The 25003-nt window shown below is 47.7% G+C and overlaps 2 protein-coding genes across 6 annotated transcripts in view; one reads left to right on the top strand and one right to left on the bottom strand.

Moving 5' to 3' along the window:
* Positions 1 to 273: 273 nt before the first annotated feature.
* On the top strand, positions 274 to 10108 carry LOC109565486 (putative speedy protein E7). The gene is made up of 9 exons (XM_070798168.1): positions 274 to 318; positions 1584 to 1687; positions 1916 to 1984; positions 2404 to 2523; positions 2725 to 2922; positions 4981 to 5039; positions 5393 to 5478; positions 5873 to 6047; positions 6141 to 10108. The coding sequence occupies exons 2-9, from the start codon at positions 1672 to 1674 to the stop codon at positions 6198 to 6200; spliced, it is 783 nt and encodes a 260-aa protein (XP_070654269.1). The 5' UTR covers positions 274 to 318; positions 1584 to 1671; the 3' UTR covers positions 6201 to 10108.
* A 3378-nt stretch (positions 10109 to 13486) lies between these two features.
* The window catches only part of ANAPC1 (anaphase promoting complex subunit 1), a 108726-nt gene continuing 97209 nt past the window's right edge, over positions 13487 to 25003 (bottom strand). For all 5 annotated transcript variants that reach the window (XR_011569175.1, XM_019969609.2, XM_019969606.2 and 2 more), the window contains 2 exons: positions 19227 to 19361; positions 13487 to 13861 (listed from right to left, as the gene is read on the bottom strand). Coding sequence is in view for 4 of the 5 variants with exons in the window: in XM_019969609.2 (XP_019825168.2) it covers positions 13746 to 13861; positions 19227 to 19361 (251 nt within the window). In the remaining variant the exon portion in view is untranslated. The remainder of the gene's footprint in view (positions 13862 to 19226; positions 19362 to 25003) is intronic.

The following is a 25003-nucleotide window of genomic DNA, read 5'->3' as shown; positions in this document are numbered from 1 at the left end:
ATATTCATCAATTTTTATCACTTTTTGGATATGTGGATGTATCACTTTCATTTAGAAACATGAATTGGTTAGACAAAACAAAAGCTGAGTTTCAGAGCTATTACTGGGGCAAGAGAAAGTGATCCCAGTGTTCAGCCTGGGACACTAACTCCCTCCTCCTGAGGCCCACAGTCTTTTCCTTGAGAGTCTTATAAACCCAAGAGCACTTCCTGGCGGAATGGTGTGACATCATCATGAACTCATGGCAAGGGCTCCGGAATCTCGGAAGCCATGGGATCCTGAACACTTGGCTACAGTCCGTGGTCTTCTCCCGCTGCTGTAAGTCTGCATGTTGAGTAAGGGTGGGGGCCTAGGTCTTGAGGGAGCCTCGTGGTGTTCCCTCAGGGTGGGCATCACTCTTTTCTGTACTAAGGCGAATCTTGGGTCCTGAACTGTGTCCTTCCAAACTGTCACAGTGGATGTGGAAGGGGCCACCTGTGAATTTCCAGATGAGTGACTGGGATGCAGTAGAAATACAAATAGGTCTCAAGTTTGGGGTGCGGGGGGGAGAGAACCAGAGAGGATGTGGGTAAGAGGAGAACAAAATGAATCTGGGGGAAGGGGGGAGAGAGAGTAAAGCGATTTCTACAGAGAACTTGCCCTTGAGAACCCTGGGCGCATGTGGACATCATTCAGGGGGAACACTGCCCTCAGAGGCACAGGCGGGACTGGACTTCTGGAGGGGGTGCCCTCTCAATCAGCTTCCAGGACTGTTTCAGACTGGCTTGGGCCACTCTGCTCAGACTTTTGCCAGGCTTGATTGCCCGTGGTTTTATAGTGGTTCACAGGGCTTCCCAGGTGGCCAATGCAGGAGATGCCAGAGGTGGCAATTTGATCCCCTGGTCCAGAAGATCCCCTGGAGAAGGAAATGGCAACCCACTCCAGTATTCTTGTCTGGAAAATTCCATGGACAGAGGAGCCTGGCAGGCTACAGTCCATGGGTTTGCAAAGAATTAAACACAACTGAGCATGCACACAGGTAGAGCTGATAACATAGCATGAAAGGTGGCCCAGTTCGACCCTAATGGAAATGAGACTGAGGCTCAGTGGTGGCTGCCACAAGCCATTCTTCCCTTGAGCACTGGTCAGACACGAAGTTTTTTTAGTATCTATTCACTTATTTATTTGGTTGTACTGGGTCTTAGTTGGGATCTAGTTCCCTGACAATATGGAACTCGAGGCCCCTGCATTGGGAGCATGGAGTCTTAGTTAATGGACCATCAGGGAAGTCCCAGACTCAAGTTCTAATCCCAAGTCCAAACAGCTCTAGCCACAGTTAAGGAGCAAACCTGAGACAAATTACATCATTGCTTCCTCACCTGTAAATAGGCGAGTTATATACTTAACCTCATGCCTCATTATAAGGATTGAATGAAGTAATTCCCAACCACTAAAAAATATCTGAAGTTTACTAAGCAGTCAATAACTGTTAGCTACAGTTATTGCTATTTTAAATATTATTTGGTCTCACAATCAGCAAGTTAAGCAGAAAGAAATGGCCTGGTCAAGGTCAAGTTGGTTTCTTTCTTTTCTTTGCTGCCCAGAAAAGACAGGATCCCTCTGAGCTCCTCATTGGCTGCCTCGGAGACAGCTCCAAGCCAACAGGACTCAGCAAAGAAGAAAAGGGTGTGCATGGAAGGGAAGGCAGGTGCGTGTGGTCATTCGCCACCCCCACCCCCCACTTTATCCCTGGTCTCTGAATGAAGGTGACAGGTCGCCATGGCTCCAGCATCAATTCCCTGAACTCTCACGACTGTGCATCTGCAGGGTGGGGGAAAGGGTGTCCAGGGTGGGGAGACAGGAGGCCACTCTCTTGTTCACTTTTGTAGTTATTAAAGACACCAATGACCAGAGAATTTCACATTTATCTCCATAGAGGAGTCCCCCAGGCAGAAAGAGCCATGGAAAGAGGCCCAGGAGCACAAGATTTCCCCGGCAAAGAAAGGTAATTATTTACTCAATTCCTACCCTCCTTTATGAGGATTCTGAAGTGGTTTAGTGGGTATAGAATCCACCAGCAATGCAGGAGACACAGGAGATGCAGGTTCAATCCCTGGGTTGGGGAGATCCCCTGGAGGAGGGCAAGGCAACCCACTCCAGTATTCTTGCCTGGAGAATCCCATGGACAGAGGAGCCCAGCAGGCAACAGTTCATGGGATGGCAAAGAGTCGAAGCCAACTGAAACAACCAAGCATGCACACACGCACCCTCCTTCATAGATGAGCACAAAGCAGGTGATGGTCATTCTTATTCTTCAGATATCATATGCAAAGACCTCAAGGTGAGCAAAGCGAAAAGGAAAGAGCCGAGTATTTCCCAGGTGTGTCCCCGCCCCTGACCACACAGGGTCCTTCCTCTCTCCAGCAGCTGCCAGGAATGGGAGCCCTCTGGCCTCCAGTCCTGCCCCTCTGGAGGCTGGCCCTGAGCAGAGAACCAGGAAGATGAGAGGCCGGAAGAGGAAGAAACTAACGGATGTGAAGGCAGGTATGTGTTCTTGGCTTCCCTAGCCCTCCACGAAGCATCAGTTACTGCTGAGCAACCACTGTCATCTTGCCCTCATGGCGGACCTTGGGTGGCAGGATCCCGTCTTCAGGTGAGCTAAAAGGATGGATTCAGGACCTCCCAGGTGGGTCAGATCTTGTTTACACAAGAGTCTTGTGTTCACACAGAGTCTTGTTCCTGCAGCAGCCCACAAGAGCAGCTCCCTGGCCTCCCACCCCAGCTCCTCAGAAGCTGTCTCTGAGTTGAAGTCCTGGAATAAGAGGGAGCAGAGGAGGAACATATGGACTATCGATCACATTGAGGGAACAAAACTCAGGATGAACAAGAGGAGAAGACCTAGCTATCGTCCAGAAGACCAAGAAGCCTTCTATCGACTTCTGGGTGTGTGTTCTGAGCCAGTGGAGGGTCAGGTCTCTTCTTCACCGAGGATCCCAGGGCCCAGGGATTGTGGCCAAGACCCCCTGGGGCTTGGAGCTGAGAGGTGTCCAAGTGGCGCAGCAGCAGATCACCAGGCTTTCATGTTCTGGTTCTGCTGTGGTGCCAATGGGTTTTCCTCTGAGACAAGTTCTTGGTGGGAGAAGAGAAAAAGACTCATGGCTATGTTCAATGATCAAGACAGTTTAGGACAAATCAAGGGGGGAATTCTCTGCTCACATTTATTCCATCCAGTTAAGGTTTTAGAGATCAGTGACGAAAGGATCAACTAGATCTTGCTGCCTTGATGGTCAAAGTGGGAGGAGGCCCAGAATAATTACAAAAGTAAGTAATTTGCCAGTGACAAATGCAGAGAAGGAAAATTCTGGAAAGGCAGTGACACCTGAATATCCATTGGCAGGACTGATGCTGAAGCTGAAGCTCCAGTACTTTGGCCACCTGATGCGAAGAGCTGACTCAGAAAAGACCAACAACATCGGTGACACCTAGGGGCTTCCCAGGGGGCACTAGTGGTAAAGAACCCACCTGCCAAAGCAGGAGACCTACGAGACGGGTTCAAACCCTGGGTCGGGAAGACCCCCTGGAGGAGGGCATGGCAACCCACTCCGGTCTTCTTGCCTGGAGAATCCCATGGACAGGGGAGCCTGGGGGGCTACAGTCCATAGGGTCACAAAGAGTCAGACAGAACTGAAGGGACTTAGCACACAGCACAATGGCACCTAGAGATGGACTGTGGACAAGAGTAGGAGTTTTGTGATACAGATACTCAGGGAAGGTCTGCAGAGGTGACGTCATGACCTGAGGCAGGGCCCAGTGTGGTAGTTTAGGGATGACACACACATGACACTGTCCACTAGCTGCGTGCAGTTATTCAACACTGAATATTTAAACTTCTGAAGCTCAGTTCCTGGTTCTTCTCACCAGCCACATTTCATATGCTCAGTAGCCACACATGGCCAACAACTACTTTTTGCTGCTGCACTGGGTGTTTTTGCTGCATTCAGGCTTTTTGTAGTTTCTGTGAGCAGGCTTCTCCTTGCGGGGGCTTCTCTTGTTGCAGAGCACAGGCCCTGTGCTCAGGCTTCAGCAATCACAGCACACGGGCTTAGTTGCCTCATGGCATGTGGAACCCTCCCTCCCAGAGCAGGGATCGGACTCGCATCCCCTTCACTGGCAGGCAGATTGCTGTCCACTACACTGCCAGGGGAAGTCCTGACAGCTACCATGCTGGATAGAAAGATCTAGACCATTTTCATCATCACACAGCTCGGAGCCAGGCTTTCGGCTGCTCCCTGTGTCAGGGAGGGCAAAATGATCCACAATCCCTCCATCCTCCCATCTGCGCAAATGTCATTGTCCAGGGTAAAGAGTGAAGAACAAAGAGGATCTGATATTCTCAGGTCACCACTGGAAAATGGTGACCTCCAAGGGACAACAACTGTAGCCCCCCATGAGCCTGCTGGGGGCAGGTGAGGCCAGGTTATTATCTGCAGGAAGTGGCAGAATCCAGGAGAAAGAGGGCAGGATGCCCAATACCGCCCACCCCAGCTTGGGGGAGAGTATGAACTCCCCACCGCCCACACAGGGTGCTTGGTTATCAGATGGGGCAGGAAACCCTTGCAGTGTGAGGAAGTGAAAAGAAATGTGGTGCCCAGAGGCCCAAGGCCATATCCAAGCTTTGGCTCCAGGAATACTGTGTTAAAACTTTGAGAACCAGGTTCGTATCTCTTCGTGAAGCACACTTATTAACTCCCATGTGTTGAAGATTAAATAACAATAGCAAACCACCTGCGGCTGAGACCCACTCTCCCTGTGTCAATGGAAAAAACAGCTTTGTCACTCGTTAAAGCTCTGAGCCTCCCAGTGGGAAAGAGAGTTGCCTGCACTCCCTGAAATAGAGGAAGGGGGGAGAGGCTTCCTGTCCTTCTCCTCCCTGTGAGCTGAAATCCCACAGCCCCAGGCTCGCTGCTCCTGGGCCCTCATCACGCCTCCCTTCCTTTGCAGAGGATCCGGTCATCCAGAGCTTCTTGGAAGCTGACATTTTCCTGAAGGTGTCTGACAAGGTATTCACAGCACTAACATGGGGAGGGACTGAGGGACTGCAGGGTCACCACCCCATGGGCACAGGGACAGAGGACCAGACGTCAGCCTGGGCGGAAGCCCTGGAGAGACCCACCCCTGGTGCCAGAAAGGAAGGACGGACAAACTGGCAGTGCCCTGCACTGGCCCTGAGCGTCTCCTTCCTGGCTTCCCATGGTTGGCTCGTCTCCACATGTCAAAGGGCCAGGAGGCCCCCAGCAAGGCCTACCCTGGGTGGCTCTCCCACCTGGGCGGGGGTGGGGCACACAGCCCATTCAGAACGCTCTCCCTGCCATCCAGCCCTGGCCGCCCTCCCCTGCTCTCTGTCTCCACGCAGTACCTGCTGTCCATGGTGGTGGAGTACTTCGGCCGTGTGGGGCTTCCCGGTCACCTCTACAACAGGATCCACTTCTTCCTGGCCCTGTGAGCGCTTCCCCGAGGGCCCCCAGTGGTGGTTCAAGAAGGGGTCACAGGGTCAGAGGAGGGGAAGGCAACCAGTCAGATCCTGGGGTAATGAATGTACCCAGGAGACACCGCGTGCTGCCCAAAGACACAGTGACCCAAGGTGGAGAGCCCCAGGGGAATGACAGCAGCCAGACCCTTGCCCTGGGCTGGACAGGCTTGGAGTTGAGCGCCGTCCTGCCGTCTGGATCCAGGAGCCCCAGCCAATGGGGCTCCCCTGGACCCAGGCCTGGATACCCTGCCCTGGACGCTGGCTCCTCAGGGGGACCTTGGCAGCCTCTCCACTGCCCCCCTTGCCCTGAGGCTGGGAGCCCTTGCGGGGCTGAGTCCAGCCTGCCCTCTTTTCTGGTGGCAGCTACATTGCCTCCGACATGGAGGAAGACAACCCCACGTCCAAGCGGAGCATCTTCCAGTTCCTGCTGGGCAGGGAGCACTGGCCAGACCTCTACAAGGAGTTCCTCAAGCTGAAGGTGGAATTCTTCCATGCGATGGGACACCGAGCCTGGGTCACCCCCGAGCTGTGCGAGGAGGTCTGTCGGGGATGAGGGCTGGGGGGCCACACCCCAGAGGTGACGGGCTGGGCCATTCCTCAGGGGGCTTACCCTGCTGTGCTTCCCTTTTAGATCCAGGCTCAGAACCCACATCACTGGGTCTGGAGTCGGGCGCGCCAGTGCGCCCCCTAGGTTCCCACGGAAATGGAGTGGGGAGTGCAGCTGGTCCAAGTGAGTACAGGGCTTCCTGGAGGGGACAACGCCACCCCTCTATGCCCTTGCAGTCACCTCCAGGGCTGGTGGGCATGAGGAGGAAGTGCCACTGCGTCCCTGGATGTATGATTAGCCTAGTAAGCGCTCTGAGAACTCCCGTGGTACAGAAAGTAATTACTGTGTTTATATTAAAATTCTCCCAACGGATTCCATTACGGAATCATGAACTATGCTGTACAAAGTCCCAATTTGCATATCAATCTTTTTTCTTTAGGAAAACTCTCGAAAGCGCTGATCTAAGTCATGAAAACCTCTGCAGGGTTTTGATCTGAGTTGAAAATTTTAAATATAAATACATGAAAAACAGTGAGGTCATCCTTTCTGGAAAAGGAGCTATTACCCTGGTGGCTCTTGGGGTAAAAAAAAAAAAGAGAAAGATTAATTCCAGCATGTCATCAAAAGTTCTGTGCGCTTTGCTCCCTGGGCTGGGTCCCTGAAGGATGTGGCAGGGTCTAGCCTCTCAAGGATTAAAGGAGCTCCTAGAGCTCTCTGGTGTTTGAACAAGTAAGCTCACTGGAAAATAAAGCAGCACACACGTGGAGCCAACAGAGGACAGCTGCGGAGACTCGGCGCCTGACATGCAGCACACTCTTCAGTATCTGTCTTCTTTGCCTTCAATTTCGTTCTTCTGTGTGGATCTACTTTAAGTGAAGGGAGACCTTCCATGAAGGGCATGAGGATCCCTCCGCCTGGGCTGGAACAATCCTGTGAGCTGAGCCCCCACCCCGTCTCACAGCAGGGCGTGGCGGGGCGCACACTGACCCCAGGAGAAAGAAAAGGAGAGACAGAGCAGGGTGGCTGTGTTCTGAGATAAACCGAGTTTGGTATCAAGTTCCATTCATCCCCAGCGTTTTATCTGACAACCAGGCATATGTCAGGACACACATTCCTACCGTACATATCAGGAGTCTCAAAATTCCAAAGAAAACAGCATTTTTACCACAATACTAAACAGAGAACAGCAGTCGCTGGGGCCCCTCCTGGGCCTGGCCATGATAAAGACGACGAGGGTAACGGGGATTCTCCCAGAGGCCGTCCTCTGCGCACCTGGAGCTGCGGTCCTGACAGCCTCCTCACCAGGGGGCCTGCCACCCACCCTGACCCCACTCTAACTGGGGTGCCTCCTTCCCAGGCCTCGGGCAGCCTCAGACAGACAAAGCACTGGATGGGTCTCCAGCTCTCCACAGGCCTACGGACCATCGCGAACTGAACCTGCGGCGCCAAACCAGCTAGTGGTATGATGGCCCCTGGCCTCCCGGTGGGTGTCAGCCAACAAGGCCCTGAGCCCAAGGGCCCTGGAAGGGCTGAACAGTAACACGGAGGGGCCCCCATGGGAGCCGAGACCAGAGCAGGTGCCTCCATGGTGACCGAGGGCAGATGGAAGGAGAAGGGCTGGGAAGTGCAGCAGCAGGCCTGCACCGCCAGGGAGGAAGAACCTGAAGAGGAGCCCAAAGAAACGCCCAGGCGATGAGGAAAAGAGGTGGAGGCGGGAAGGAGAGAAACCCGGGAGCAGAGAGCACGACCAAGGACACCTGCAGCCAACCTGCTGGAGAGCGGCCATATCCGGTGAGACGGGACACTCCAGCTGAAGGGCCGAGGGCAGACACGGAGCACACGGGCAGGTGGATCAAAGGCTGCCAGTGGGAACAGAAGAGAGGGCTCAGCAGTGAAGAACCCTTCTGCCAAGGCAGGAGATGAGGGCTCAGTACCTGGGTCAGGAAGATTCCCCTGGAGAAGGAAATGGCAGCCCAATGACGTATTCTTGCCAGGGAAACCCTGTGGACAGAGGAGCCTGGCAGGCTACAGTCCATGGGGTTCAAAGAGTTGGACACGACTGAGCGACTTTCACTTTCTTTCGTATGTGTAGCCCCTTTAGGTACAAAGTTTTCTTACTGAGCGGCTGCTATACGGTATTACTGGGTAATTGCCAGACAGAAACTGTTGAGCTCTTCATCTTTTTTTCCCATGAAAATGTCTAATTTTGCCAAGAAATTTCTGCTAAGGTTCCCAGGAACCTCACAGTCAAGTGTTACAACAGTTGGTCTTGAAAAAGCCAACTCCTTTCGGGAAGCAATACAATTGTTGTTCAATGCTATTTCATGAAGGTTTAGCATTTTCTTCGCGTCTTCGAACCTTCCAGAAGCAAAGGACCACAGTACTTCCAGCCTGCGACACTCAGTCAGTGCTTCCCCAGAAGGCCAAGGTGGAAGCAGCTGGGCTAAGGGGCGGTTCTCTCCCCAGGGTGGCCACTGAGGGGCAAACCCAGAACCGACAGGATTGGACAACAGGCCACACCATGTCCCCACCCACCCTCCTGAGTTCAGTCCTGGGAAGCCCGATTCAAATGGGGCCAACCCCAGAACACTCCAGCGGCTCTGCTAAAAGGTTCCCCTGGCATGTGGGAGGTAACCCAAGGCCTCTTGGAGGTCACCGCTGCTGCAGTGCTGAGAATGGTGCCATCAGCGGAGCTGGTACGGGGATGGCAGGATCACAAAGAAACGTGCGGGTTTCAGAGACTAGCTGGGCCTGATCATGGAAACGGCAAGTGAACAGCACTGGGAACTCAGGGGAGACTGCCAAGGGGCAAGGGCGGCAAAGCCCAGGGGAGCCGAGTGGTAGGCACTCTGGACACACTGTGTTTGCACCTGGATCATTACATCTGACATAGCATGACAGGGTTTGCTCAGGAGCCCAAGCAGAAAGGGTGCTGATAAACGGAAGCAGATGGAGGGGCTTCTGGGGCAGAGGATACAGAAGCCCCAGCAGACCTGCAGAAACCCCAAGGCAAGGTGCCACGCAGAGCTGGCATTAACACCCTGCAGCCAGGTGAGCACCTCCACCCCCTTGTCCACCTGCAGCAGCTCCGCCTCCTCTCCCCCCTGTAGGCCACACTCGGCATGTCCCGCTGGCACCTCCGAGGGCACTCTTCTTACCTGGCCCCCATGGGAAATGTGGGTGGAGGCTGAGGAGTGAGGAGGAGGGGGTGAAGATGCCCAGCTGACATCCAGGCACTGCGCAGGGCAGAGGCGGTGACCCACAGGCTGGAGTCTGGAGGGGGTGGCACAGGGCACACCCAGCCCTCCCCTGGGGATCTGCAGATTTCACCCGAGGGCTGGTGCCGCTCTCATCTGATCTCACGGGTGCTAATGACAGTGGATCTGCTCAGGATTCTCCCTTCTTCCTTCAACTCCAGAGTTCTACACATTTACCCAAATACCTGCTTAACCTCAGAAAGGCTACAGTAAGTAGAATGAAAACATTCCTGATAAGTGAGAGATATGCACACACATAAACACAAATGAAAGAAACACGAGTGGCCTTAAGTAGCTTTCAGCCACTGTTCCTGTGACAAGTCCCCCAAGAACACGACTCGCCGGGCCAGGATCCCAGCATGTCAGGGTTCTGAGTGCACACGGTCCAGAGCTCGGCACCTACCCTTAAGAATCGAGATGGCGCCACTGACTACAGAGACGAGGCGGCAGACCACACCTGACTGAGTCCTGGAGAGAAGGCGGTGGAAATCAGGTGCTTATCCACAGATTTTCAGTGCTTTTACTGAACTTAGTATAAAGTTCTTTTCCTAAACTTCTTATTTCATGTTCTAACGTACCATGGAAGAAATAGTTTTAGCTAAGAGAGAAACAGTTTAAGATGGTTGTTGTATGACTAAGAAAGCAGCACAAAGACTAATTCAATAAATCTAATTCCAAGAAAATACACACAAAGACCTTTGTTTTTCCAAAGATGTGCAGAGAAAGCAAGAGTCATCTGTCTGCTTTTTAAGGTGTTCATAAACTCTGCCTGGTGCACTAGCCGAGTAACTCACACTTCACCAGCCTCTTCCTGAGTGTCTACTGGACCAGGAAGACGGGCAGTTGTGGACCAAGTTCTCTGTATGAACAGCATGGCCTGGGTGCCCAGGCTTGTCTGGGCAGTGACTGGGGGTCGTGTGGCCTCGGGCCGGCCACCTCCTGCCCTGACCCTCAGGTCTCAGCTACGGAACAAGAGGCAGGACCAGGGGCCACCCAAGGGAGTGTCTGGTGTAGATGCCTGACCAATGGGCTCCCCTCATCTGGAGCCTCCAGGTCTGGCCCTCTTCGCAGCCCCTACTCTGCATGCATGCCACACTGCACACCAACAGAAGACGCAGCAAAGCGAGAGGATGGCCAACAGCCAGGTCTTCCTCGTCCACGGGCCAGAGCCACGGATGTGGTTTTAGAGGCTTTTACCAAAGAACACTTTTCTGAAGCTCATGACTGCACTGAGAAGCAGCCACCCTATTTCAGAGTAGGGGGAGCCTGGTCTTGGAAGCAGGAAGGGACAGTCACCTGGGAGCTGTGGGAACCAGCGCGAGTATCTGCATGGTGCAGGAAGTGTTGACACCGCCCCCCTCCCAGCCTGGGAGAGGCCTCTTAGGAGGCTCTCTTCCCACCTTGCCCCCGGCTCCCTTCCACTGCTGGTTCACAACTGCAGACACAGCAGGCGCAGGGCAACCAGATTCTGTCCCCTCTCCCACTGCTGAGCTGGAGAGATCATCATACAGGGAGGCTTCTCCCACAAAACTTGGTCAGGATGAGGATGGGGAACCCAGAAGAGGCCCGCAAACCTTATGAAGGAGGTAACAAAATCTTCCTGGCTTGGTCTCAGATTGGCCTACGGCCTTCAGTTTCACCCAGCCCCCAGTGGTGTCTCCCGGCTGGCCCACTCAGGATGGGTTTGGCACGTGCGTCGCTTGGAGTCCTGACACGTCCCTTTCTCTAACAATTCCTTCTCCGCTCCATGGCTCTCGTTTCCAGCCCCCATCTGGGCTCCCACACTCAGGGGCTGCCCAGCAGGTTCACCAGCCTCACACCACCACCAGGCTGAGAGATGCAAGTCCCGCCCCCTTCTTGCCTCTTCTAGGATGTCAGGAGGTCCCCTGAGCTGGGACATGCCCCTCTCAGCAAGCTGTGAAGTTGGCTGGTCTTCAGGCAAAGGGTGAGAGCGTGGCCTTACTCAAGGAAGACCGGGCAGCACTCAGAAGCTCTGTGAGGCTTCCACCACTGGCGTCCCTGCTCAGGCCTGGCGACCATGCCTCAGAGCTGCTCCCAAGTTCATGCCTTCACTGCTTTGTAAGGCGTTGGAGGTAGGAGCACAGGTGTCAACATCCATCAGGGAAACAGTATTAATGTACTGTTTCTTTAATTACATCCATCTATGGAGGCAATGCCACACATTTCCACCTGTGTAAGCAGAAGAGGTGGACGGACGGAACTAGCAGGAGTGAGGAACCACATTATGACAGATGCCACCAAGACGCACCAGAGTCTGGACCTCCCCTTTGTAAGGGAGCACTTAATGAGGTGGAGGAATTTATTTCCCGCCAACATACAGTAGCAGGAAGTGACAGAGGCCACTTCTGGGTCCACTCGGACCCGGAAGCATTTTTCTTCAACTCTTCCTCCTCCACAGCTACGAGGAGGCTAAAATGTCCTGGGTGGTGGTTATACTCTCAAGATTTTCGGAGAGCCCATGAACAGCTGGCACTGACTTCTCCGATGATTCAGGCATGCTTACTCAGGAGTCAACTGTTCAGAACATCCTCTGTCTCCTCAGGAGGCCTGAGATATAAAGTCAACGCTGTTTCCAGACTGCAACCTTCCAGCCTGCTGAATCCCTGATAAAGCCTGATCACTGCTTCTGTTGACAACATTCTAATGACCGTTCTCCTTCTACATGACAATTCGTAAGTAACTCAAGTCATTCTTCAATCAGAGAAAAGCTTACAAGTTACAAACAACTCAGAGTGAAGACACCAATAGCTGCCCAGTACTGACTTCTTTAGGTCCTGGCTCAAATGAAATTTTCATAATCTACCCTTTTTTTCTTCTATTTTTAATTAGAAGAAAAACTTTTAAATGTGAAGGAAGCACATTTCACCCTCTCAATCAGCCACTTTGCCCTTGATTCACACGTGAGGGTAAGACAGTAAAGGTCTGAATAAGAACCACTGTGCACACTTTTGGGATGCAAGGAGCAAACACCATTTAGGTTTTTGTCAAAATCTCATTGGAAACATTTCTATTTGTTTTAATTTTCACTTTTAAAATTAACTGTAGAATCTCACAATTCAGGATGTGGAAACATGAAATCATAAGATAGACCTTGCAGCTTTGACTAGTTTAAGGTCCCACTGGCCATTTAAGGAGGCAGAGGGCATCTCAGAATTTAGACAACAGGAAGTTTTCTTCTTCTTAGTCCGGAAACCTGAAGCTGGAGACATCTTATACAAATACCGTTCCTCATCATCTAGTCCAGAAACTTGATGTGGGTGTACATTCTCTAAATCCTGGGTGGAAATGAACTTTTATTTTAAAATATAATTTCTGAAGACGTCTCTGTAGTGAGAATTTTGCATTTTCTCTAGAGCAGGATTCGTGCTGGGCACGAACCTTTACTAAGGTAGAAATCTCTTCCTGCTTAAGATGATCCTTCATACTACGGCACTGTCACAGGATGAGCAAGCTTACAGTGGTGACACCTTCAGTTCAGTTCAGTTCAGTCGCTCAGTTGTGTCCGACTCTTTGCGACCCCATGAATCGCAGCACGCCAGGCCTCCCTGTCCATCACCAACTCCCGGAGTTCACTCAGACTCACGTCCATCGAGTCAGTGATGCCATCCAGCCATCTCATCCTCTGTCGTCCCCTTCTCCTCCTGCCCCCAGTCCCTCCCAGCATCAGAGTCTTTTCCAATGAGTCAACTCTTCGCATGTGGTGACACCTTAGGAAATGATAAAAGCCCTTTGTTGCTGCAGAAAGTAAAATTATATAACAGAGCCTTTTAAAAAACAAATACATTACTGTATGTAAAACAGACAGCTAATGGGAAGTTACACAGGAGTGCAACACAGTGCTCAGTGACAACTCAGAGGGATGAGATGGAGCGAGGGGGAGGGAGGTTCAAGACGGAGCGGGTGTATGTATGCTTATGGCTGATTCACACTCTTGTATGGTAGAAGCCAACAGGATGTCGTACAGCAATTATCCTCCAATTAAAAATAAATTAAAAAAAAAAATAGTGCACATCTCCATAATGCCCCCTGCAAAAAACTGCCTTCCTGAGCATAAAGCCACTTCACCTGAATCACCAGAGCTGAAAGATTCCAAAAACTAATATACACCCCAGTGCCCACTGCTCTACTCTGAAAAATCTTAATCATCAAGAGTTTTGAAAACAAACCAAAACATTTTATTTACAAAAGTAAAATTTCAACTAATTTTTATATATCTTATCACGTTAATGCCGACAGCAACAGAGTCTCTGGGATATTTGAAACACTTGGATTTTTAAAATACACTGAGGTCTGTGCAGCTCATTCCCCCCAGCTATATTATAAAACTTAGAAAGGTTTCTTTAGCTTTGTCGTTTGGTCACATTTTTTGTGCAGAAGTCACGCTTCAGGGTAGGCTTACCACCAGCCATGATCACATAACCATTGGCTGTGGGTTTCCAAGGAGCAGAGGAGCCAATCTCAGCAAGGCCCGCACTGGCATCTTCAGCTGTTTAAATTTGAAGAGGAGTTCCGCAAAGCTTGTGCTCCCTGAAGAAATGGAATGGAAGGGAAGGGTCACACGTCACTCAACAAAGTCAGCCTCTTTCAAGGAAGCTTCAGACACACAATCACTTCTAAAGTTGGTATTCTTCTCTTTGAAAACAACTGTTAAAAGACACTACTTACCTTACGGATTTCCCTCATACACTCTAGGAGATGATTTGATAAAAAACTTTAATTTATTCCATTCTGTACTTCTGAAACTGACATAACTATATGTGAAACAATACTATCTACATACACATATTATTTAAATATAATAAATAAATACACCCAGTGCCTCCTTGGTGGCTCAGATGTAAGGAATCCACCTGCCAATGCAGGAGATACAGGTTCAATCCCTGGATTAGGAAGATCCCCTGGAGAAGGAAATGGCAACCTGTTTCAGTATTCTTGCTTGGAAATCCCCATGGACAGAGGAGACTGGTGGGCTACAGTCCAAGGGTCACAAAGAGTCAGATATGACTTAGCAAATAAACATCAACAGATTTCCTAAGAGCTCCTTAAAACCAAAGACAGGGAACAAATGCATAAGAGCTATGAAAACACCTCCAATGTTCTGATACACTATGGACCATTCAGACTTAATGTGACCATCACTCTGGTTAGGTTTAAACATTTCTCCTAGTATCTGTTTCCTATTTGCTCTGCCTGTTCTCTGCTCTCCTCTCCCTCTTTTGGACTGAGTACTTTTATGACTCCATTATACCTCCTCTGTTGCTTACTAGCTCTAACTCTGTTTTCTTATTTTTAGTGTTTGCTTTTTGATTTATAGTATTACCTTTACCACGGATTACCTTCAAGTGAGATTACACCTATTCACAGGTAGTGAGAGCCTTATGGCTATACTTCCATTTCTTCCCACCCAGTCTTTGTGCTACGATTATACACGTCACTTTTCAGAATTTACAAACGCCAGTAGTACATTGTTATCATTTTTATGAGTCAGTTGTCTTCTAAAAAGTAGTTTGAAAGAAACAAACCTTATGTATATACTCATGTAGTGACCATTTTCTGCTCTTCATTCCTTTGTGTAGATCCATATTTCCATCTGGTATTATTTTCCTTCTGTCTAAAGGACTTACTATGACATTTCCAGTAGTGTGGGTCTGCTGGTTATGATTTCTTTCAGCTTCTGTGGTCTTTTTTTTTTTTAAGATATTTTTGCTGGGCATAGTGTTTTTCCTTTGAGTTCTTTACAGATGTTACTCCATTAACTTATCACTGGCCATGCTTCCTATGAAGAATATGCACTCTTATTTCTGTTTCTCTGTAACATGCTCTTTTCCTCTGGCTGCTTTTAAGATTTTGGGGGGACAATTTATTACATACCTTAGCATAACTTTATGTTTCTCAGACTTTGGATTCGTTGGACTTGAAACAGTTTTCACCAAACTTGGAAACTTTCCAGCTGTTATTTCATCAAGTATTTTTTTCTGTCCCTCTCCCCCATTTTTCTCTTCAGGGACTTCAATCTCTTGTAAACTGGATATTTGAAGTACCAGAATTTCTTCCTCCATTTTTAATGCTCTGTTCCCTTTTTTACAATTTTTTTTCTTTTTGCACTTCATTTTGCATAGTTTCTAATGCTGTGTCTTCAAACTCACAATTATTTTATTCTGCAATGTCTAATCTGCTATCAATCCAATTCAGTGTATTTTTCTCCTCAGAAGTATAGTTTTCATCTCTAAAAGTTCAATTAGATTCTTTTTGTATCTTCTATATCTCTTAATGTTTTGAAGTATGGAACAAAGTTATAATACCTGTTTTAATGTCCTTGTCTGCTAACTAACATCCACTGATTTCTCACCTCTTTCATTATAAGTTGTTTTCCTGTTCCTCTGTATGCCAGACATCAATGCGGGGTGCTGGATATTTTCATATTTCTGTATTCTTGAACTTTGTTCCTGAATGTAGTCACATTACTTGAAAAAAGTTTAATCCTTTTGTGTTGTGCTTTTAATATTTTTTTAGGTGGGATTAGAACTCTGTTTAGTTTAAGGCTAAATATTTCCCATTATTGAGGCAAGATGTTCCTGAGTAAGGCCACTTGAATTGTGAAGTTGTGGGAACAGGCCCTGTTCCTGTTGTTGTTCAGTCGCTAAATTATGTCTGATTCCCCGAGACCCCATGGACTATAGCAGGCCAGGTTTCCCTGTCCTTCACCATCTCCCTGAGTTTGCTCAAACTTATGTCCACTGAGTCGATGACGCCATCCAACCATCTCACCCTCTGTCAGCCCCTTGTCCTCCAGCTCTCAATCTTTCCCAGCATCAGGATCTTTCCCAGTGAGTTGGCTCTTTTCATCCAGATGTAAAAAGTACTGGAGCTTCAGCTTCAGGATCAGTCCTTCCAATGAATATTCAGGGTTGATTTCCTTTAGGATTGATTGGCTTGATCTCCGTGCTATCCAAGGGACTCTCAAGAGTCTTCTCCAGCACCACAATTCAAAAGCATCAATTCTCTGGTGCTCAGACTTCTTTATGCTTCAACTCTCACATCCATACATGACTGCTCCAAAACCATAGCTTTGCCTATATGCACCTCTGTCAGCAAAGTGATGTCTCTGCTTTTTAATACGCTGTCCAGGTTTGTCATAGCTTTCCTTCCAAGGAGCCAGAATCTTCTAATTTTGTGGCTGCAGTCACCATCAGCAGTGATTTTTGGAGTCCAAGAAAACAAAATCTGCCACTGTTTCCACTGTTTGTGAATCTGCATAAACTGGGAATGTGCCCTCTAATCCATCTGGAGAGTTCTTCCTCAGCCTCGGGAAATTTCTTCACATGCGTGTGCTGAGCAATAAAGACGCTCCTAATATTGGAGGGGGACCCTCTGCATGTGTCTGGCATTCTCCGTCTGCTGCTCTTTCCTCTCCGGCACTCCATCATGTAAACTCTAGCTCCTTTGGCTCCCTGCATTCTCAGCTGTCGGAGTCCTCCAGGTTCTTCCTGGGTGCCCTCTCCTTGTCTCCCCGCCCCCGCCCCAGTCTGGAAACAGTCAAGGCGATTAGCTGGGGCAATCACAGAGCTAATCTCATTGTTTCTCATCTCTTAGGGGTCACTCTTCTTCACTGCCTGATACAAAAGCCATTGATTCATATGCAGTGTCCAGGATTTTCTGCCTTTTTGTTTTTTTGTTTCAGGTGGTATAGTAAATCAGATCTCTGTTACTCCATCCTGGATGAAAAAGGAAGTCTATGCTTAAAAATTTTTTTTGTCTGTTTAGTAGAGACTATTATGCAACTAGGTGTGGTTTTCCTTGCATTTATCTTGCATAGGGGTCCATCATCCATTTTTCAAAATTCTTAGCCTCTGTCTCTTCAAATGTTGCTTCTCTTTTTCTCTCTCCTCATTGTGGGATACATGCATGTCTGACTTCACTGTACTTCAAATGTCTCTTCCTCTCTTTTCTGAATTTGATACTCATTTTTCTCTCTGTGCTTCGAACTGTTTACTTTCTACACACCTGTCCTCCAGTTCATTTATCTGCTTATGTCTAATATGCTAACTAACCTACATAACAAATTCTTTTTTTTCACCCTGCTGGAATGGCTTTTGGAGTCTGTTCCTCTACCAGATACTGAACCTGGGCCATGGGCAACCACTGGACTGCCAGGCAATTCTCTACATACTGAATTCTTAGTTATATTTTTCAGTTCTAGAATTTCCTTTAACTCTTTCTTACAGATTCCAAATTTCTGGTGAAATTCTTCATCTTTCCCTCTATTTTCTTGGAAATATTAGTCATAGTAACTCCAGACACTGAAGTAATCTAAGTCTGATAATTCCAATATGTGGATCACATTCAAGCCTGTTTCTATATTACCCTTTTTCCCCTTATGTCTTTTCATTTTGATTCAGCACTGATACTGTGAATTAAAAATTACACAAGTTCAAGAGGTATTTTCTTCCTCCTATAAAGGTTAATTTTTCTTCTGTCAGCTCTGTCCTAGACTGGTCTTAGGGCTGGTCTGTCTGGGAGGCTTACCAAAGCCTCCACCGTGGCGGGCTGCGAGCACTGCCCTCTGTTTCCTCGGCACTGCAGTGCTGCTGAAATCGCCGCTTGTATTTTAGTGTCCTAGTTTCGCTAGATTTCCTGAAGTTTTACCCTGTGCGCGTGCAGACTAAGGTTTGATAAACGCCTCAAGGGAAGAGAGCACCCAGGTTTTGCGTTTTGAACTCCTATGGTTTCCTCCATCTGGGATTCTGCTCCGTAAGCCCCAGGCCTGGGCAGTGATTAATCCAACCTCCGGCTCCTCCGCCCAGCAGCACTGCTGCTTTTTCTGCCTCTCCACTTCTTCTAACGAATCTGCTTTTTCTGCCTCTCCACTTCTTCTAACGAATCTGCTTTTTCTGCCTCTCCACTTCTTCTAACGAATCTGCTTTTTCTGCCTCTCCACTTCTTCTAACGAGTCTGCTTTTTCTGCGTCTCCACTTCTTCTAACGAATCTGCTTTTTCTGCCTCTCCACTTCTTCTAACGAATCTGCTTTTTCTGCGTCTCCACTTCTTCTAACAAGTCTGCTTTTTCTGCGACTCCACTTCTTCTAACGAGTCTGCTAAGTGCCTTTGGGAGAATGCCAGAGTAAATACGGAGCTTCTCAAATGCTTCCCTTCTCTCAGGAATTCTTTTTCCTCAGTCAAGTCCAGCTAGTAGGGTTGCCACCAATGCCTTTAAGCTTTATGAAGATGTCCACTTTTATATTAGCTTTTTGGTGTGTGGGAGAGTCTGTCTAATACAAGCAATTCCATTGTGGCCACAACTAGAGGTCTCTAAACAGTGCATTTTTTTCTGAGGTTTTCAAGACAGACAGGTATCAATAATGTCATTACACTTTAAATGATTAAATGGACAGATTTTGTATCTGATTCTACAGTCTGAAAAATACAGTCAGATGCTAAAACTTCAAACTCTGTTATAGAAATATTCAAATACATACAAAATTAGACTGCTATCACTTCAAAGTTTTATAATACTAGAAATTAATATTATGTGTTTTTTAAAGATATAAACTGAAAACCCAGAAAATAAAGAAAAATAACTAGTAAAAGTCAATTAACAGAGAAGAACAATATGAATGTTAGCTTATTAGTATACACCGGTATTTGGGGCCCTGTAAAGAATCTGTCCTCTTCTGAATGGAAATAAAGGTTTATGTATATGGAAAGCTCAGGTAGTTTTATTAGAGTCTTTTGGTTTTGTTTTCTGGGGAAAAAATGTCAACAATAACCTCCAAACATGAACGAAGCCAAAAGTCTAACTAGAGAAAATAACGCAGTAGAAGTTCCTCCTACCAAGAAGCTAAACCCATCAGTGGGCAACACAGGCGTGAAGAGAGGGCCCAGAGGCAGTTACCTTCCAGGCCTATGGACGGCAGGTGCTGCGGGGCCGGCACGGAGTGGTAGACCAGGAAGCAGGCCAGCATGCTCAGCTGCGACTCCTCGCAGGGCTGCCCGCTGAGGTAGGCGTGCACACACCTGTCACCTCCAGCTGTGAGGGAGACACACATGGAACAGAGCCAACTGATTACACCACGGAGAGGCACAAGGAACGAATTCTTATTATTATTTTCTCATCAAGAGCTCACTGAGCACCTACCATATATCAGACAGTTCCTATGCTGGGCATTAACATTACTGCGGTAAACCAGCCAGAGTGCCCATCACTGCAGAGTTTAGCGTGTTGTAAGGGACAGAGATAGTATAGACCTAACATCAAACAGATGCTAATTACAAATCAGGATGAGTGCCATCGAGATGCAGTGGTCACCACGGTCATCTTCCCGGATACCCACTCTGCCACCTTTCCCTCCTTGCTCATACGTGAGGGGACTGGATCCTGATTCATCTTGGTCAGAGGTTCTCAAACTTTAACAAACATCAGAATCACCCGGAGGACTGATTAAAACACAAATGAGTGGACCCCAACAATTTCCTGGATGGGGCCAGGGAAACTGTATTTCCAGCAAGCTCCCAAGCGATCCTGCTGCTGCTGTTCCAGAACCCACGCTGTGAGAACCACGGGTCTGGGGCTATCCAGGCAGTGTCACTCCCCAACACATTGACTGGTTCAGGGACAGGCAGACAGACATTCAGGGCGAGTGACACACTCTGCCCTCAGAAACGATCAAGGAACGTACATGAGTTTCAGTTCAGAGACACAAGGAGATGCCTGACAACATGTCTGCTAGAGGCTTGCAGGAAACAAATTTCTTCATTCTTACGGAAACGCGCAGCTTGTGGCAAAGAACTGTTACTGTTCTGCCATCAGGAAAAAGTACTCTGAGGATAAAGTCATGGCACAGAGCATAACCGATGGAACCTCAGAGAGACAGAGCTGGAGCCACTGCAGTAAGACGTCCCTTCAGCCTACAGTCACTGTCGACTTCCAATTACGTAAGTTTGTATGTGTCCTACTGTTTGAGCCGGGCTCCTCTGGTGGCTCAGCGGTAAAGAATCCGCCTGCCAATGCAGGAAACATGGGTTCAATCTCTGGGTCAGGAAGATCCCCTGGAGAAGGAAATGGCAACCCACTCTAGTATTTTTGCCTGAGAAATCCCATGGTGAGCTACAGTTCATAGGGTCGCAAAGAGTTGGACACGACTCAGTGACTAAACAACACTTTTTGAGCCAAGCTGAGTCAGGCCTGCTGCTTCTTGCAGATAAAAAAATTCTGATAATACAGAGAAAAAAGTTGAGAGAGAGAAAGAGAGGAGTGAAAATGGCAGGAAAGGTGCCTGAGGCAGTGTGGTCACAGAGGCCTGGGAGGAAGGGGCATATTTACATGGAGGCTGTGAGAATGAGCATGAGTTGGGGAGGCAGAGAATGAGAGGAAAAGGTTCTTGGGATGGGAAGCAGCTCCTTCACCAGTCCTGTGGTGAGAAAGAGCTCTGTGCTTTCGGGGAAGTGGAAGGGACCAGGGGGCCTGAGTAGAGTTTATGAGGAGCAGGTGGTACAAAAAAGAGGCTGTGGAGAGAGACAGAGGCCTTGCTGGTCATACAGGGCCTGGTAGCAAATGGTAAAGATTTTTTTCACAACTGAATCAGCAGCCTTTGCAAGATTTTAAGCAGGAGAGTTAGATCCATTTACTCTTCAGAAGACCACTGTCAGCTGACTAGAGACGGCGAGAGGGAGATGAGAGTAAAAAGCAGGAAGACGTGCAGGAGGCTTCAACCGTCTTTGTCCAGGCAAGAACACATCACTGTTATAAGACAGAAGTGGCAAAATGTGGACAGATTTACGAGATGTTTAAGAGTTAGGAATGAAAGGCTAAGGTAATGGATTGGCTACCACAGGAAAGAAGAGAAGCAGAGGGAGGAGGGGGCAACAGTGACTCCCAGAAAGGCAAGGAAGGACAGACCGTGAAACAGGGACAAAACAGAATTTGTCTTTTAACAATTGGTAAGTGGGAAAGCGAGCTGTCACAAAAGTCAAGAAAGATCACTTTCCTTAAGAAGGAGATGGAGTGCCAGGAACACTACCAGAAGCCCACTGGACCTAACAGGAGGATGTCAGTCTGGTGGGAGGTGGGACACCTGGGCGGCAGCACGAGGCCTGATAAAGGGAGCAAGAGAGGCCCTGCTTTGGCAGCTTCTCGGCAGAGGCAAGAGGGAACACAGCCACTCAGCTCCCTGTCCAGGACTTTCTGTTTCGCTGATTTTCTCTACTGTTTTTCTGTTTTCAATTTCATTGATTCCTGCTCTTAAATGCTTGCTTTGGGTTGATTTTGCCTTTCTTTTTCTAATTTCTTGAAGTAAGAACTCAGATTAGTGATTTGAGACTTTCTCAATGTAAGCATTTAGGGCTATGAATATCCTTCTTGATACTGCTTTAGCAGGAAGATTTACACTACAAAATTTCAAAATTTACTCTAAACCTACAGTAATTCAGAGGGTGTCTGGTAAAAAGACAAACAGATCAATGGTACAGAACTGAGTCCAGAAACAGACTCACACTTACACAGTCTACTGATTTTCAACAAAGGCCCCAAAGCAATTCAATGAGGAAAAAAGTCATTTGCACAAATGGTCCTGAAACAACTAGATATCCATATTTAAAGTTAAAAAAAAAAAGGACCAATCCTATCTCACCCCATGTAAAAAAAAAATCAGTTTGAGACAAATCATAGATCTAAATACAAAAAATCAAACTATAGAGCTTTTAATATTAAACTTAAAAAAAAAAAAAACTTCATGACCTAGAGTAGGAAAGATTTCTTAACACCCAGAAAATAATAACCCTAAAACAAACTGATAAATTTGACTTCATCAAAACTTAAAACTTCTGTTTATCAAAAAACACTCTGGAAAAAATAGGCCAGGCATAAAGTAGGAGAACATAACTGCAAAACATATTTGACAAAGAACTTTCAGCCAGAATATATAAAAACTCCTACAACTCAATAATCATAGGACAGCCAATTTTAAACATGGGTAAAGGTTTCAAAGCTCAAAGTTTCCCTGGTGGCTCAGACAGTAAAGCATCTGCCTACAATGCAGGAGACCTGGGTTCGAGACCTGAGTTCAGTCCCTGGGTCAGGAAAATCTCCTGGAGAAGGAAATGGCAGCCCACTCCAGTATTCTTGCCTGGAAAATCCCCTGGACAGAGGAGCCTGGTGGGCTACAGTCAATGGGGTCACAAAGAGTCGGACACAACTGAGCAACTTCACTTCACTTCAGCAGTAAAGAGTCCACTTGCCAATGCAGGAGATGCAGGAGCCCTGGGTTGGGAAGATCCCTAGAGAAGGAAATGGCAACCCACTCCAGTATTCTTGCCTGGAGAATCCCATGGACAGAGGAGGCTGGCAGGCTACATACAGTCCATGGAGTTTCACAAAAGTCTGACATGGCTTAGTGCTAAATAATAGCAACAATAAAGGTTTGAAAAGATATTTTGCAAAGGATGTATGAGTAACAAATAAACACATACAAAAATAATTAGCATGATGAGTCATCACAGACATGCAAATTAAAACTACAATCAGACACCACTATATATTCAGTAGACTGTCTAAAACTAGATTGATAATGCCAAAATCTGCAATGCATCCCACTGCTAGCAGGAACCTAAAATGGCACAATTTGGAAAACTACAGCAGGGCAATGGGAAGCTACAGAGAACACAAGAATGGCAGAATGTGGATACTGCTGAAGCTGCCTGACGGGGTTTATGATACTATTATGTTTACTCTGCCTTATGCTTTAAATTTCTCCATAATAAAACGCAAAAGTAAACAAAAATTTTAAGTTCTTAAACTTTAAACCCAATTTTCTTTGCTCAAGATTAAAATCTAATTGAGATAAATCACAAAACAGCAACAAAATACGATCAATCTGCTGCACTAGTTTGGGTTACTAGTGAGCGGCCTTAAAAGTCCATGTGTCGCCTGTGATTTCACTGAGACACAAACACAAACGACATTCCCAGCGCTGCTGCACAGGCCCTGCATCTTCGTTTATTCTACTGTTCTCCACCCCAAAGCTGCCAGCATCCGGGAGAGGAGACCACATACCAAAGACTTTTTTAAGTGACGGTCCTTTTTCAATAAAAAAAATAAAGAAATACACATTGTTGGCAATCAGAGTGGCGAGCCAAATCTGGTGAAGGCTCAGAACAACACTGTAAACCACCAGCCGTTCTAACAAGGAGGGAGGAGAAAGCAAGTCAGGGCTGTTGTAGAGAGCGCTCTAGTCACTGCCGGAGCCTCACTACATCATACGACACGTGCATGTCAGAGAATCCGTGAAGGTTTGGGGACTCATTTCTTATCAACAGCAAGGGCCCGTTATGGGTGAACAAACACGAAACTGAATAAAACCAGAACAGCAACATCTATAAAATAACAGGTATTTTTTCCCAAACATGAGAACAAAACGATTATCATATTTTTAGAAATTCTGAAACTTTATGACCTTGCAAATCTCAAGAAGAAATCACACAGCAGATGCAGGTGTTAAACACGGGGACTTTGAAATTGCTGTTTTCCATATACATATCCCTCAGGCTTCCTTGGTGGCTCAGTGGTAAAGAATCTGCCTGCAATGCAGGAGACCCAGATTCGATCCCTGGGTCAGGAAGAGAAAATGGCGACCCACTCCAGTATTCTTGCCTGGAGAATTCCACGCACAGAGGAGCCTGGCATAGTACAATCCATAGGGTTGCATAGAGTCGGCCATGACTGAACCGACTAAGCAGCAGCAAGCAGCAGCATATGTATCGTTCACAATCTGGCATACAATTAAATTTTTTCAGAAACTTTTTTTTAAAGAAACAGCTTGTGTGTTAATTCAGGAGGAGAGATGGGGACAGATGGGAAATGGGGAGCGAGGGGCTCCTTTGGTGTTTGCCAAAAACCACTCCCCCTTACCCCTCCTCTGGGCTGGGGCCCTGGTGGGCTCTCCCCCACTCTCGTGCACATCCTTCTCCCTACTCCTTTGCATCCGTTTGACCTTGACCTCCAGTAACTGGACAGAACTTACCCTGACTCTACAGCTGGGTGAAGACAGTCTCAAGCTAACCTTCTACCCCTTCCCCCTCATTTCCATTTCCTATCTAAATAAAATAGAGGAAAAGCAAGAGCAGCTGGGACCTTGGAGAAACAAGTCACCCCAGGGCTGGGGGCGGGGCAGGCAGAAGAGCCTCAACCAGGTGCAGTCAACAGGTAGACAGCTCCAAACATAATCACAGTCAAATCCCTAGGTTTAACCACTTTCTAACAACTTTATAGAATCAAAAGCTGTTACTACTGATATTATGAGGGTTAGCATTTACTCAAACCAAGTTGCTATCCAATATGTTTTGGAAGCATCAGAACTGAAAAGAATAAAAAGATCAAGGAGTTAACTACTAAAAATGGATTTCAGGCATATATCACATATTAGACAGCTTTCCACACATCAGAAGGCCCCATCACTTGCCTCCGTAATCACTTCTACCCTGTCAGGAGTAACTTCACACTCCCCCTGCAATCACAAGGCAGAGCTTCTACTGAGAAGTCCCAGGTCCTCACGGACTGGCTCACGGAACTGGTGAAACAAGCATTCACTCTAAACTCACATCAAGTTTTCAGTGTGCACAGGATGCAGGCAGAAAAACTGGGGTCAGGTAGGGGACACACCACACCCCTAAGAAACA

The sequence above is a fragment of the Bos indicus genome, chromosome 11 (assembly GCF_029378745.1).
Source record: "Bos indicus isolate NIAB-ARS_2022 breed Sahiwal x Tharparkar chromosome 11, NIAB-ARS_B.indTharparkar_mat_pri_1.0, whole genome shotgun sequence".
Classification (NCBI taxonomy): domain Eukaryota; kingdom Metazoa; phylum Chordata; class Mammalia; order Artiodactyla; family Bovidae; genus Bos; species Bos indicus.
Note: the sequence above shows the minus strand (reverse complement) of the source record. Positions and strands in the feature narration are given on the sequence as shown.

Excerpts from the sequence above, each read along its gene's own strand:
- LOC109565486 (XM_070798168.1), top strand. Across the intron at positions 1,985-2,403 it reads GATTTCCCCGGCAAAGAAAG|CAGCTGCCAGGAATGGGAGC; the intron begins GTAATTATTTAC and ends TCCTCTCTCCAG. Across the intron at positions 2,923-4,980 it reads AGCCTTCTATCGACTTCTGG|AGGATCCGGTCATCCAGAGC; the intron begins GTGTGTGTTCTG and ends CTTCCTTTGCAG.